This window comes from Anopheles bellator, chromosome 2 (assembly GCF_943735745.2).
Source record: "Anopheles bellator chromosome 2, idAnoBellAS_SP24_06.2, whole genome shotgun sequence".
NCBI classification, from domain to species: domain Eukaryota; kingdom Metazoa; phylum Arthropoda; class Insecta; order Diptera; family Culicidae; genus Anopheles; species Anopheles bellator.
Window position 1 is genome coordinate 61,643,148 of NC_071286.1, and position 13,961 is coordinate 61,657,108.

At 48.1% G+C, this 13,961-nt stretch overlaps 1 protein-coding gene across 1 annotated transcript; it reads right to left on the bottom strand.

The window, feature by feature from the left end:
* Positions 1-384: 384 nt before the first annotated feature.
* Positions 385-5,085, bottom strand: LOC131207821 (meiosis regulator and mRNA stability factor 1). The gene is made up of 9 exons (XM_058200450.1): positions 4,936-5,085; positions 4,221-4,835; positions 3,465-4,140; positions 2,677-3,392; positions 2,165-2,605; positions 1,952-2,105; positions 916-1,805; positions 756-842; positions 385-634 (listed from the first exon to the last, which is right to left on the bottom strand). The coding sequence occupies exons 1-9, from the start codon at positions 5,083-5,085 to the stop codon at positions 521-523; spliced, it is 3,843 nt and encodes a 1,280-aa protein (XP_058056433.1). The 3' UTR covers positions 385-520.
* Positions 5,086-13,961: the final 8,876 nt, after the last annotated feature.

Consider the following 13,961-nt stretch of genomic DNA (forward strand, 5'->3'; position numbering starts at 1 on the left):
GAAGACTTTTTCACTTTTGTGTTCTTCACGCCCTGTCTGATGAGTCGTGAGCTTCACCTTCGTTTCCATCCTTACTGCTACTGCACAATAGAGCACGTTCGTTCGACAACGCACTCCTATCGTCCGCACTTCCACCTCCGTGCTAACAATGTAATAATTTAGAACGGTAAACCTTTTAACTTAAATATATAAACAGTCTTACGATTATGGCAGGCCGTCCGTTTGTGGCCGTTTTAGAGGCTACGCTACTGGAAACTACGCTACTGAACTACGTTTACGTGTCGTTTCTTGGAACGCTTTGGATTGAGTTCATTAACTACCTAAGTATGGTTCTTCTAATCACGACTAATATCACGGGTTGAGTTTTCATCATCGCGAGGTAAAAGCTAATCGACGGTACACCGCCATGCTGGGGTTTGGCAACTGACGAAACCATCACACCAGTCTTCTACAAAAAATTCTATTCCCCCGGGAGGGCTCTTCTGTGGGTCCAAGTCCAAGTCGCTCCTAATCCTCCGTGCTACTTATCTTGATCGAAGGTGAAGATCGGTTTCTTCTCCGCCAGCAGGATATTCGGCGTGTCGAGTGGCGGCAGATTGCTGAGCGTCTTGAGCTCCGGGATCGAGATGTTGAGCTGCCGTCGGATTGGCATACGAAGCGAAGAATATAGATTAGAGTAAAGAGCGATACTGTCAAATTATAGCGGGCTACTGATCGATCGGTTGCAATCGGCGATCGATGCAGCGACTGCTTACCAACTTGTCAGGATCGGTGCACATCGAGAAGCTATCCAGAGGGGACAACGAGCTGGCCCATGTTGGATCGAGCCAGAAGGGAAGATTCTGGGAATCGAAACCAAGCGAAACATTAAGAGGGCGGTACATGAAATGTTAGGAGCGATATCCCGGAACGTACCATCGCTGGCGGCGTGTCCGGTTTCGGAGGCACGCAATTTTTCGCAATCAGTTCCACTAGCGCCTTCCGTTTGCTGTACAGTGACGTCAGGTTGGTCGCATCATTCCAGAATTGAGTTCGACGTGGCTGGCGCCCGCTGGTAGCACTTCCGGCAACACTCTGCGGTTGAAGTGCCGCGAAACGATTCTCATTACCGGAGGGCTGCAATGTGCAGCTCGTTTGAAACGCGAGCGGAAGCAAATCTTGACCCTGTACCGGTAGGCCGGGCTTGGCTTGCGAGTCTGATGGTGGCGCCGTCTGACTTTGCACAACACCGCCGTAGACGTTGGGGCAGTTATTTTCTTTGTTGAACCCAGCGGTGCTGTTTGCCAGCATCGACACAGAGCCCGCTCCGGTGTACCAGTGGGTCAGATCCATGTTGGGAGTCTGGTTGTTGGCGTAATATGGATTCAGTAGCGGGCGTTGCTGTTGGTGGAACGGTTGAGGTAGCAAAGGTTGCATCGGCAAAGCCACCGATCCGTGATGAAGCTGTGGATGGCCCGGGGGTAGCTGCAGCCCTTTCGAAGCCATCGGATTCAGGAGCGACTGTTGCGGTGGCGGGTAAACGTGACTACGCCAAGCGCCCTCGGCAGCCACCGGATTCGGGCCGGCGGATGCGGCCAGTACAGGCCGGAGCCGATAGTCTACGGTCGGTGGTTTCACATTTTCATTCGCGCAACTATCCGATACTGGGGCAGCCGTCGAAGGACGATCATCAACTTCAACACACACTTTCGCTAGGATGCAGTCACGGTTCAGCTCGATGTAGCTCCGCTCGTGAATGCAAGCCATATTGTTTGCGACGAACACATCCGGAAATGCGTTGATAACTGACGACAGATTCGGGAACCCTACCGAGCGACGGGGAACAGAAGTCATTAATTAATATTTCGCCCGAATTCGATGCGATTCGCCTGTCTCGTGACCATGTCGTAATATCGACTCCACACGGAGGAGGACTAGCAGTGACGTGCTTGGCAGAACGATTGGTAATTACCGAATTCAAAACACGTCCGCAAAGATACCCCCAAGGATTGCTTCAGATCGCACACGTTGATCGGCGCTCGCTGCTTCACAACCTGGACCAGGCGCATGACAAACTTCATCAGCGGTGTCATTGTCACAGTCGGTGAACCCTTATCAATTTCCATCTGCAAGCAAAGCACCGTGAGACAGTTGATGAGGAAACGGGGAACAGTTCATAACCTACCGTGACAGCGTGTTTCATGCTCGCAATTTGCTTCTCGGTCAAGCACTCCTTAAAGCGCTGCTGATAGTGACGCACCAACTCCATCACCGGCACGCGGTCCTTCTGGGAGGCGATCAGCACGGCGCACACGGCGTACGTTCGCATCCGGAAGGCCGAGTCGTCCAAGTGGGACACCACCATGTAATCACCGCCGGACTCAAAGATGTCCGTGTACGGTAGGGCCCGCATGGCGTCGAACATGGTGCTAAATCCGAGCGAGCTCGGCTGCAGCTGATAGCCGTATTTGTTCTTGTGCACGTTCAGGATCCCGCTGAGCCGCACCATGGTGCTGGAGCTTCCGGTGCAGTGGTTGATGATCTCCTGGACCTGCTCGGCGAATATTCTCAACGCCACGTGGTAGTTAAGGTACGTCTTCCGATCTTCGTCGTTGCTCTGCTCCATCTGAAAGTATCGATCGATAGGCAATCAGTTCGGGAACGTCATCGACTCCTGTTCCAAGGAACCAAAAAAACCTCAATTAGTCCACCGAGTGCCTCCAGCAGGTCGGACAGCTTCATGAAACCGTAATCGCTGAGCCGGCATTGATACCCGAAGTGGTAGTGGTACGAGCGAACAAACTTTTTGAACAGGATCGAGAACTGTGGTGCCTTCCGGAACAGTTCTACGGCTTCACCGGCAAAGACGCACGTTTTCTCCATCTCGGCTACCGTTTGTTTACGCTTGACGATCGAGATGAGCAAATCGTTGTCGTTGCACGCCTTCGACACGATCGAGTTGCTGTAGATGAGCCCATCGACTATGTCGTACAGTTCGCACACCCCGTAGTCGGTCACATCGAACAGGCGGTTCTGGGCCAGCGAGAACATCGTCGGCAGCTGGGACAGTAGCAGCGACTTGCTGGGGCGACCGCGCAAGATCTTCAGCAAGTCGTTCGTGAAGCGCCGGATCTGCGTGCGGTGGGTTAACGTGATGTGACGGTTTTCACCGTCTCCCATCACCTGTACCACCGGCGAAAGTGCCTCGAACAGCTCGATCAGCCTGGTGTAACCGTAGTCCGCCACCCGGCACTGCTTCCCGAAGTGACCGTGGTAGGCCGGGATGAAGCGCGTGAAGCGCATCGTCGATTTCGGGGACATTTTGATCAACTCCACCACCTCCCGGGAGATCTGCTGTAGGAACTCGTTCGAGGGACTCACGGGCATGTAGCGCATGTTCACGGACCACGCATCTACGGGCAAAGCCAAATGTGCACGGTCAGCCTGATGGTAATGAGGTACCTACCTGCGCAGTGCGAACTCACCATCGTTGTCTTTGGTAGAGTTAAGCTCGTGGTCCAGCCAGGAGATCACCTTGATGCCGAAGCTGTTGTGCGTGATCTGCACTCCGCGGATGCAGCACAGCAGGTGCTCGAGCGGGACACCGTTCTCGTTCGGCACGATTTTCGCCTGCAGCTCGTGCTCGATGCAGTACAGTATGCTGGCCACCGGGATGTCGTTCTTGTGGGACTTCAGCAGCGAGTACACCAGCGCCTGCAACTGCGTGATGCCAATCATGACGCTCGGCAGTGGCTCAATCTCCTGCTCGGCCCAGCCCTTCTCCTTCTTCTGCTTGAAGTGGTACATGCAGTACGGTACACTGTGCTGGGACGTCTCGACCAACGGGTTGTTCTTCAGCGTGTCGACCAGCTCCGGTTGCAGCGAGATGTACTTCTCCTCATTCTTGTCGGTCGTGATCGTACAAACGTCCTGCATACGGTACAGGTCCAGCACGTTGATCGACGACTTGAAGCGCGACTGAAACAGCTCCCGGAACCGATTGATCGGCAAGCTGTAGTAGGGGACATCGTTCAGCAGACCGGCCACCTGGCAACGCAGTGCGGACGATTCGGCCGATGATGGATCTTTGATGTACGACACAACCATACGCTTGTGGCCGATCTTTTTGCGATGCAGACTGGCCACAACGTGTTTGGCACACTGCAAAAGGTACCAGCGCAGAGTGAGAGAGACACAGTAAAGTAACAATGCCCCGATGACCGCTAGACGTGCCCAATTACCTGTGCCGACGGGACCTTCACCTTCGCCAGCGAAGGGCTTTCGATGGTGAGCGATATGACCGGTGTAATCGGTTCGAGCTGACACAACAGATACTGGTGCATTCGGTGCTCATCGATGGTACCATCGAGATTGCTGATCTGCAGCGTGATTGCCTCCTTCTGGTCGCGATCGGCAGTCTGCTCGGACGGAGGGACCGATGCCGAAAGCACCGAGCTCAAACTCGGCCCCGGTCCGCTCGTGTTCATGGTGCTGCTATTGTGACCGCTACTGTTGCCGGTGCACAAGCTATCCGTCGAGTAGTTGCTCTGATGAGGGCTGCTGCAGCCGCTAGTGTTGTTGCTGTAGAACGTAGAGTTCTTGCCCGAATCGGAACCGCTACTGTTGAGCGAGGAGTTCAGCGACTTGTTCGAAACCGCCTGAAAGCTACCGCTTCCTGGCGGGAATGAAGGCTGCACTAGATGATTCGGCGGACAAAGGTTGCTTTGGTTAATGTTGCTGGGTGCACTACCGTTGCTAGGCCCTCCGCTCAAGCCTCCGTAGTTGCGGCTGGGATACGGAGTGTAGCGCTGCTTCGGGTGGCCGTTGCCGTACACTTGTGGTACATACGGCGCAGACTGCGGCCAAACGTAGAATAAACCCGGAGTCCGGAAAATTGGTCGCAAAATTGAGAAAAGTTGTATTTAAAAGGAATGAAGTCTTGGCAGCCCGACTGACCTGATAGTTATAAAGCTTCATATTATAACCCATTTGGCCGTTGTACGACTGCCTAGTGTTGTACACCTTGGCACCTTCCGCTGCCAAGTTGGCCACCAGGTCCGGAAAGGACCTCATCTCGTAGAAGCTGTTGGTCATGCTGTTGTTCATGGTCACACACGGTGAATATGGTATAGGAGCTGTTGGAGTCACAGGCTGCAATAAAAAGATGGTGATCAACTGTCGGTTGAGCAGAACTCAGCAAACCCGGCGCCATTTTAGGGACGCCATCCGAAAGCGTCACCCAGTTTACGTACGCTGCGACCGGTGTGATAAACGCCCTCTCAATACGCTTATTTCGTGTACGAATGTAAACTAACGCTCAAACTGGTCGACGTTTGCCTGGCACTAAATAGAAGCTTAGTGCCTGCTTACAGATCCGGAGGAGACAAAATCACAATCCCAAAGTCACTCTGCGCAACGCCGTTTCTCAAACGAAGACCAAAACGGAACCGGTTACTCGTACGGTAGGGCGGATGGAATTAAAACGATATTTTTGTGGTAGATACCGTTTCGCTATGCTTTTGTAACAAACAACGAGAAAACTAACAACCGAATCGCCTGGAGAGACTAGAAATGCAAAATCTCAATCTTTGCCAAACGACAGTGAACAGTGAACACAATTCCGGATAACTATCACTCAAAGAACACAGGTTGATCGAACGAAAGCCACAACGCAGTTGACGCCGGGAAGACAGAGGATAGGAGATTGTGTAAAACTGATCAACTTAAATAGACAATTAAAAACGCATTAAAATAGTTTAAATAAATGTAAGCCACACAAGGCACAGTTGCTCCTGTGACTGCCGGCGAAGCAATGCCCGATCCCGAGGAACGGTATCCCGGGCGTCCGTTATCGCCAATCCGTTATCCTTCACACCGAGACTGGTAGGTTACTGGAACGATTGGGCCAACTGAATTCGGGACACATTGAAAAGACCTTGGTCACTGATCTCATATCGAATACCGAGTGTGAAATAAATTCCTACTTCAAAAAGGAGATTCAAACAAGGGATGTTGTCCAGCTGTTGGTCGTTGGACGATTAAACTATTGACCGCGACCGTAGATACACTTGATGCAATAAACAATCCGTGTGCTTAATGAATTGTTTCTATAAAAATTGAAACAAAATATGAAAAGTTTCGTTGAAAGTTTCAATCTAAAACCATTATCATTTAAATGATAATTTAATGTTGCCTTATTTCTTCCGTTTCCAAAATATATTCCTTCATACTTTAGCCAAAAACTATACCATTTTTTTCTTACATCCATTTCATTATCAAACTAATGAACCATAAGCATAACAAAAACGGTACATTTTGTATATTTTGATACTATATATTTTCCGTAGTCGTCAATAAATTGAAAGTTTTCAGCTTTCAATTAAGATGTAACTTCTTCAAATCGTATATTTTGGCGGTTTCTACAAATAAACTTTAGCTATTTTAAAAAAGTTTGTACAACTCACAACTTTTATGTACGAAATTATGAAGCAGTCACTGAATATTTTTATACTAGCTTGGGACAACAAATTTACAGGTTTCCTCAGCGTTTTTTGGAAATTGGAAGAATATGTATGTGAACAAACAGTTTACTATCAATTTTTGTGTGAACTGGTTACGTTCCTTTATAACTCTTAAAGAAGCAGTTGCCGTGCTTGTTCGAAATAGGAAAAAATCTTTCTTATTCCCGGTTTTCCCAAGGGTGTAAGAAAAAATCTATTCAAAGGTATTTTTGTTAGGATAAACAGATTTTGGCAAAAGCTCCAAATAGCCCCCAGCTAATTCGTGCCTTGCAACGAACGAAAGCCATTACACATCGAGCGGAACATGTCGGCGATCCCGTTTCGCAGCAAACTTATGGCCTTCTTTTATAAGTCGTCTCTAGTGTTCGACCCAGATTTATGGCACGAGCCACAGTGATTGGCATCCTTCCCTCGGCTTGGTTTGGAGCTGGACGGCTAGCACAATCCGCCCCAGAATGTGGCCGATGAGTTGACCCTCGCGACCTACTAAATGAAGTCATCAAAGCTTGTTGCTTCGCTTACCTCGCACGTCACTCGTGCATTGTTTCGACCGCCGACAACCCGAAACAACCACCGCCGATGTGGCTTCCCTCAAGCCGTGTGAGAAATCTTCATCATGACTGACGGTGCGAGCATAATGTTGCCATTAGCGGGCATATCACCGCATAACTATCCGTGGCGCACCTTGCGGTCTGGTCTGGTCGTCGGTTTTATTATTCTTCGCCACCTCGGTGCGGTATTAGGTTTCCAATTGTTCATTGCTTCATTAGGGGCGATAATCTGCCGAAACTATCAACAATTTAACGCCACATAATGCGCTGCTCGCTTTGATCTGCGTCGGCCGAACCGGGCGGTCAGTAAGAAACCGCAGCTTCCCGTGGCGATTTCTTCCGGGGACCGCATTTGCTGGCAGCGTTGTTTGCAGAGCGCACCGATCCGTCTCGAGCCTTCTCGCCAAGGTGGTCAGTTTCGGGGCGCAACCCGCAGACGTCTCAACAAAGGTTCCGACCTGATCCGGCTGTGCATGCATGGTGACTTACGGTTTTCTAGCCTTTCGGCGGTGGGCGCTTATCGCTTCGCCCATCTATTGATTTTCGAATCCCTCCTTCGCACTTGTGGTTTGTAGGAGTTCCGGTGAATTAATCAAAATCTATTGGAACTCACCAAGATCGGCGGCGTGATGAAGATGTGTTGCTTACGGGGCCCCCTACCGAGCAGCGGCGATTACGGGCGTTTGGCTATTTAAGCTACGCTCGATAGGATCCGTGGAACAATATTTGTTTCCCATGCAACAATCTACCGGCACTTCAAACCGGCGACCGCCATCTCCGACAGCGTGATTTTGATTGTTCCATAATTAGAATATCTATTTCCCAACAGTTTCCGTCGGTCGACCGCAATCTGTGTACTTGGGAAATAAAACGAGTCTATTAATGGTTAGTATTCAGGTACTACCACAATGGAAACGATTTTTGGTTGGTCTACAAGGGATATTTTGCTTCTTTAAAAAAATTACAGTTAACATTTATGCCACACAGAAAAAAACAGCATAATTAATATAACTAATAATTAATAATTAATTTATTAATTAATTTATTAATTAATTTATTTATTAATTATTTTTAACTAATTAATATAATTAATACATAAAATATCTCGATTATGTTGTATATGATAAATCAAATAAGGACAATTGAGATTCAAACATTTATTTTACTTATTTATATTATATTCCGTTTTTAACCATCACTTTTAATGGCTTTTAGCGGATAAATCGTCCCTCTGTGCGATGTTATGCTGTCTAAGCGAAATCTACTTCCCTAGTCATATTGTCGCCCTTGGCGAGTTTTCGAAATTTCGTCAAAAGGTTTTCCGTTAGTATTTTATCAATTTTTATGTCTTATGTGTGAATCGTGAACATTGCAACTATATTTGTGGCATTCAAACTTTGTTCAATTCAACGAACTAATTTAATTGAAGATATCAATATGCTTTTTACTATAAGCTCATTTTCCCAGCTAATTCCTTCTTTCCTCTTCGATCTTTAGTTTACGTAGAAACTTTTCCCGAAGCTAACATACAACCTCGTTGATGGTTCTACAACAAACGGTGCAACGGGTTGCACAGCTTCGAAAGCATAAATTATACGCGCGACTGGTCGACGCTGGTCACCCATCCGAACTGAGAGGCAAAATAAACTGACCTCGAAAACAGCGGCACGCGTTTGGATCCTCGGTTTTCCCCCACTTCTTCATTTTCTGACCCCAGTTCCGGTCTGCTAATTTACTAAAGGGTGCAAAGAGGGAAACTTCGTGAAGCGACCGCTCGAAAAGGGGTCCATTTGGCTCGTGTTTATCGTGCAATTCGATCTGGTTAATTTCGTCCCTGACTACGGTTCGACACGAGCCATCAAGAAATGCTTCGATAAGTTCGTTTCGATTGGATAGGGCCGGAGAAGCTATCAAACTCCCGAGAAACTGATTAGAGTTTTATTGGCTTCGCTTGTAATCGATCAAGATCCGAGAACGGCCACGAAATGGGATTGGAGATTTGCTTCAGGAGTGACACTTTCTAACTTTTGAGAGCTTTCATTTTCTATCTCGCTGGAAAAAAAAGGAAAGCCAAAGGAAATCCTTGTTATGCCCCGAACTAGTAGCTAGGCATCCTCTAGCCGCAACACGGCATTCCGAGCGCCAGTTACAGAAGAGCATTTTTTAAACACAATTTCGGGGACCAAACTGACAACGGTCCATCGCCATTCGATATTTGAAAGCTACCGCAAGAAACCAGGACACTGATGCACAGCTCGGGCACAGCTTTCAGGGTTCAGGAAAGTGTTCAATTATTCATGAACTTGGATGTCAGACGAGTTGCACCCTGCTGGATTCGAAGTGGGTGCTGCGTGGGAGTTCGATAAACATTCCAATTTGATCGCCACAAAAGTGTCCATAAAACGGTCGGATTGTAAGGTTAGCAGTCGAGAGTGTTGAAGTATGTGACCGAGCAGTCAAGAGGACAGTGGCTCGATTTTCAAGAGATTCGTGATTGTGAAACGTTGAGCCACCGTAATTCAGCATAATTCGATTTAGAATTCGTTTTGGACAGCTCTCAATTGTTAAAGGATGCGCCGACCTCCAGTTTACACTTTGGTGTCTAACAAGACCCATAATTCGCGTTTTCAAAGAATGATTGATAATATGCTGATTTGTAACACTTTGAGGTGTAAATTGTTACGGTGGTCGGAACTTACGGAGTATACGGAGTACAGCGTCACGCAAAAAAGCCTCGAATGTGTTTTTTTAAAATTCCAACACTTTGAAAAAGGGGATCAAAATTTGAAAAAAAGTCTTAATACATTACTTTAAAATACATCCCATTTTTCTGATGCTTCCGATGTTTTCTAATGGAACAGATTAAGATAACTTAAAATTTTGTTTCCAGTTAAAAAAACTCCTTATAAGCATACTGCATTGTAACGGTAATGCTCATCGGAGCATAAAAAGCCATCGAGGCTATGAATATTCAATTGTCCAACCAATGGTAACGCACATGCATTTGGCAGCTGCCGGCGTCTTCAGTTTTCCTAATGAAAGCTTCATTACGGCGTGCGCCCCATAATTCTCCTTAGGTTTTCGTCCTTATGGTACGTTTCTTACTTTAAAATCTAATATTTACACCCCATCAGCCGCAGCAAGATCAACAGAGAAAGGAAAGAACTGAGAAGAGAGACGCAAAATGCACACACGCGTGAGCGAGAAACAGGGAGAATCCTCGCTGGAAGATCCTGCGAGGATAGCGATCGTTATGGTTGATGGTGCACTATGCGCATCGCATATCCTCGTCACTGGAGCGGAACGGAGCACCCTCAACGGCTTTCGGGCCCATCTCGGGGTCTTAATTATCCCTCGGAGCCGTTCTATCGCTCGCCCTCGGCACGCTCGCTTTCCACAGCTCGTCGGACAACAGTTGGTCAGCACGTTCCCCGAGCAGGTCACGATCGCGATCAGGATCGGCCGGACGACGAGGCGGGACCACGACAGGCGACAGGCAACTCCACAGACAAGTCAGTTGCTAGTCAGGTCGTCCAAAAATCATAGGGTTCAGTAACAAACGGTTGACGAGCGCGTTGTCCAGCGGCACACGCGCCTAGCACCCCTCGGTCGGACGTACGATCCTCGAAACCGACCCGACATTTGGTCTCGATTCAGTTCTGCGAGGGAGATCTGCCACCGGCCCGCACTTCTGCCGTCTGTTCGATATGGTTCATTACCTGTCATCAATCCCGCGCACACAGGAGCAGCCCTTGCGCTCCCCCCACCGTCTATATCGATAGCGGGAAGGTATTGATTGATTATAAAACTGTCGTCGATAATTGAATTTGCCGTCATGGAAATTGAAAATTTATGATCCCGCACGAGCACGCTGGACGATTCGCAGATGTTACGGGCGAATTCCGTCGGTATTCTGTTCACTGCCGCGCAAACCGATCGCGCTGTATCGGCGCGTGAATGTAAACAGGATGAAAACATTCGTATAGACACGGTCCATCCTCCGATCCTGACGGCGGTCCGAGGCCGTCCGAGGGATTCTGAAGCGTCGATTCATAATTGGTAAATTGTGGCTTAGCTAACAATGGCCGTTAGGGGTGAGCTCGAAAACTCGCTGGTCACCATCCGACAATTAGCTTTCAGATACTCATACAAAGATCCGTTTGTAAGGCGAAGGGTCATAAATGTGGGTTAACACGTGTCTACCTGACCGGATATCGTTCGTTATTTGAGTCTTGTTCCACCACTAACATATTTTTGGACAGGATTTGACAAATTATTCCAAAATCTTAATCTTGAATCCTGAAGTGATGATTGAAATGCATTCCAAGAGAGCATTACTCAAGAGGTAACAGCAGAGGATTGTCAAAGCATATCTTAAGGTGAATCCAAAGTTCTTCAAAGTTAAATTCATTAAATTTAAATTCCATCCCGTTTCATTACTAATATTTTTCAAAATTCTTCTTGGTGGCTTCTCTGTCTGCAGTTAATTTTTCCCCATTCTTTTTTTAATCCTTATAATACATTCACCAACTAGAATGTAGTCATTTAATTAAAGTTGTGCTGCCATTGCAAATAATGTTTACTAAAAAGCTCCGTTTCGCTGAAGTTAAATTGATTTAAGAAGTTAAATTTCCGATGAAAATTCCACCAGTCTGAAAAGCGGAAGACAACCAGCGGAAAGTGTTGGCACGCCACCAGAACTAAGTCCCTCGGGCGTGTAGAGCAAAACAAAGGGTACAAAGATCTTTACACTCAACGGAATTCCGTTGATCGCATGATCGCAGCGCAAAGACCAAACAGCAACATTGCCCTCTCGCAACGTTGCTGCTGCCGGCAGCAGTTAACACCTACCGCTCTACACGGCACGTTCCGGCACGAGCCAAAAAGAAGCAGGATTACAAGGGAATAAAACGGAACACTTCTTTGGTCGAAGACCGTCCGCACAAGGATGTGTGCAGTGCCTTGAAGCGGGTGTAGCGTGGAAGTATAAGATCCTTGGGCAGGGCAGAAAAGACAGATGTTCCGGTTCGGAATCGGAATCAACCGGTCGGTTCAACGCTCGGTGATGGAGCTCCTTTCGGTTTTTGGGGAGAAGGATTTTCGAAAGACCCCTCAAGGAAGAAACTGGACGGGCGATAGGAGCACCTTGGCGCGAGGAAACTCGACGCTGACCACTGGAAAAGCAAAAAAGTGTAAGGAAAAGAAAAAAACCAACACACGCGACGGGGCACTCTTTGTAGACGAGGCTTCTTTATTCGGTGCTTTGATCATCAGCCGATAAGGACGAGAAAGTTCACAAAAAAAACGCTCGCCACTTTCAGGAGGGTTCATTAATATTACTAGGAATTTATTATACATGAGAAGCCGTCCAAGGTACCGAGGATGTCTGGCGAAGGACGCACGCATTGGTAGCGCATCGGGGCCATTTCAGATCAGTTTACTGCGGGCGGTGGCCGGCCAATGACTTCGGAACCGGAATCTCACCCGAAACCTCAAAATGACCGCCGACTTCAGTTTGGATTCTGCACAATCAAGTGGAAATCTCACACTCGTTACTTATTTATGAGTGGAAATCCGAAATGATTAAAAGGCGCCTAATGAAGTTGAATAATGAAGGTGCAAACCATCGGAAGGAGTCCTTACAGTCGGCAGAAGAACCAGCTCGTAGCGGCATTTCTTTCTGAAGAGCCCTTTATCCACCCAAATCCACCCAAAACGGTACCGTCGGTATACGGATCAGGGGGTCGTACGTTTTGGCCAGCGGAAAAAAGGAAGCAGAACACACTCGTTGTCGCATCGTCATTGTTTTTCTGATCGAAAATCACCGCGTAAGCCGGGGGATTAGGTGCACCGCAATCCGATCCGCCATCTTATTGCGGTCCACCGAATGTTCCAAAACGCCGTGTTGTGCTGTTATTGTTTTCGTTGCTGATGGGGCGAGAAAGTTTTGGGCGAAAAACTCACACTTTCGTCACTTTTCTCGGCACAAGAACGCGGCGACCGTCTAATGCGATTATCTGCAGAACGGTATTTTCGCCCACTTCTGTCACGACTTGTTCGCAGCTGTGGGCGAGCTGGTCGCAAGACGTTTTTCGAGTGTCTCCGGCGAGAGGAAGATTAAAATTTTGTCTCCCTAAACGGGCGGAAGTAAATGGATTATTTTTTGTCTCCATTCCAATTGGTTCTGCGATTGGAGCGGTTTGCCCAACGGGAATGATTCCTCACATCGGGACCGATGTCGATCGAAGAGCGATGAATGAAATTTGAAGTTTCTTGTGTTGATCGAAAAACATTCTTGGCAGGAAAATCGATTCGGGAAACCGTTGGTAATCCGACGCGGGAGTAACGACCCCAAACGTCACATAGCGACATTTGTGTGGGTTTTGAAGTGCTATGATTTGATGGACGATGGAGGATGGCTATATCACTGAAAAACCATTGATGTTAATGAAGAAGATCAAAATATTGTTTCACTATCCATTCCAAGGGCTACCTACAATTAGATCAATTCGAGTCATGTCCCCTGTTCCCATCCATGGCCCTTTGCGGCCCTTTATTCTATCGCTCTCCCTTTTTCCCGGTACGCACGTGCTATAAATTATGCTGTTGTTTTTATTGGTGTCCTCCCGAGCCCTCCTCGTACTGTGGTCGCCGCACGCCCTAGATACCATCCCCGATCGAGTGAGGGGTTGCCGACGTCATGAAAAACGGGAGACCCTCGCGCGATGGAGGATCGTACTGGATCCGGTGCCCCGTTTGTGATCCTTTAAGGAAGGGGGCGACGATCCTGGACGATCCGGCTGTGGTCTCTCATGCCGGAACAGTACGCTCCGGACGCCCATCCAGTGCAGACCAAAAACGGGGTCGTCCGCCGTGACGCCGTGCAGTGCTAATAATTCAGTGGTACCGT

Coding starts and splice junctions, on each gene's coding strand:
- LOC131207821 (XM_058200450.1), bottom strand. CDS start 5,085: ATGAACAACAGCATGACCAACAGCTTCTACGAGATGAGGTCCTTTCCG. Junction 4,141..4,220: donor TGAAGGTCCCGTCGGCACAG/GTAATTGGGCAC, acceptor TACCTTTTGCAG/TGTGCCAAACACGTTGTGGC. Junction 843..915: donor CGGACACGCCGCCAGCGATG/GTACGTTCCGGG, acceptor TTCGATTCCCAG/AATCTTCCCTTCTGGCTCGA.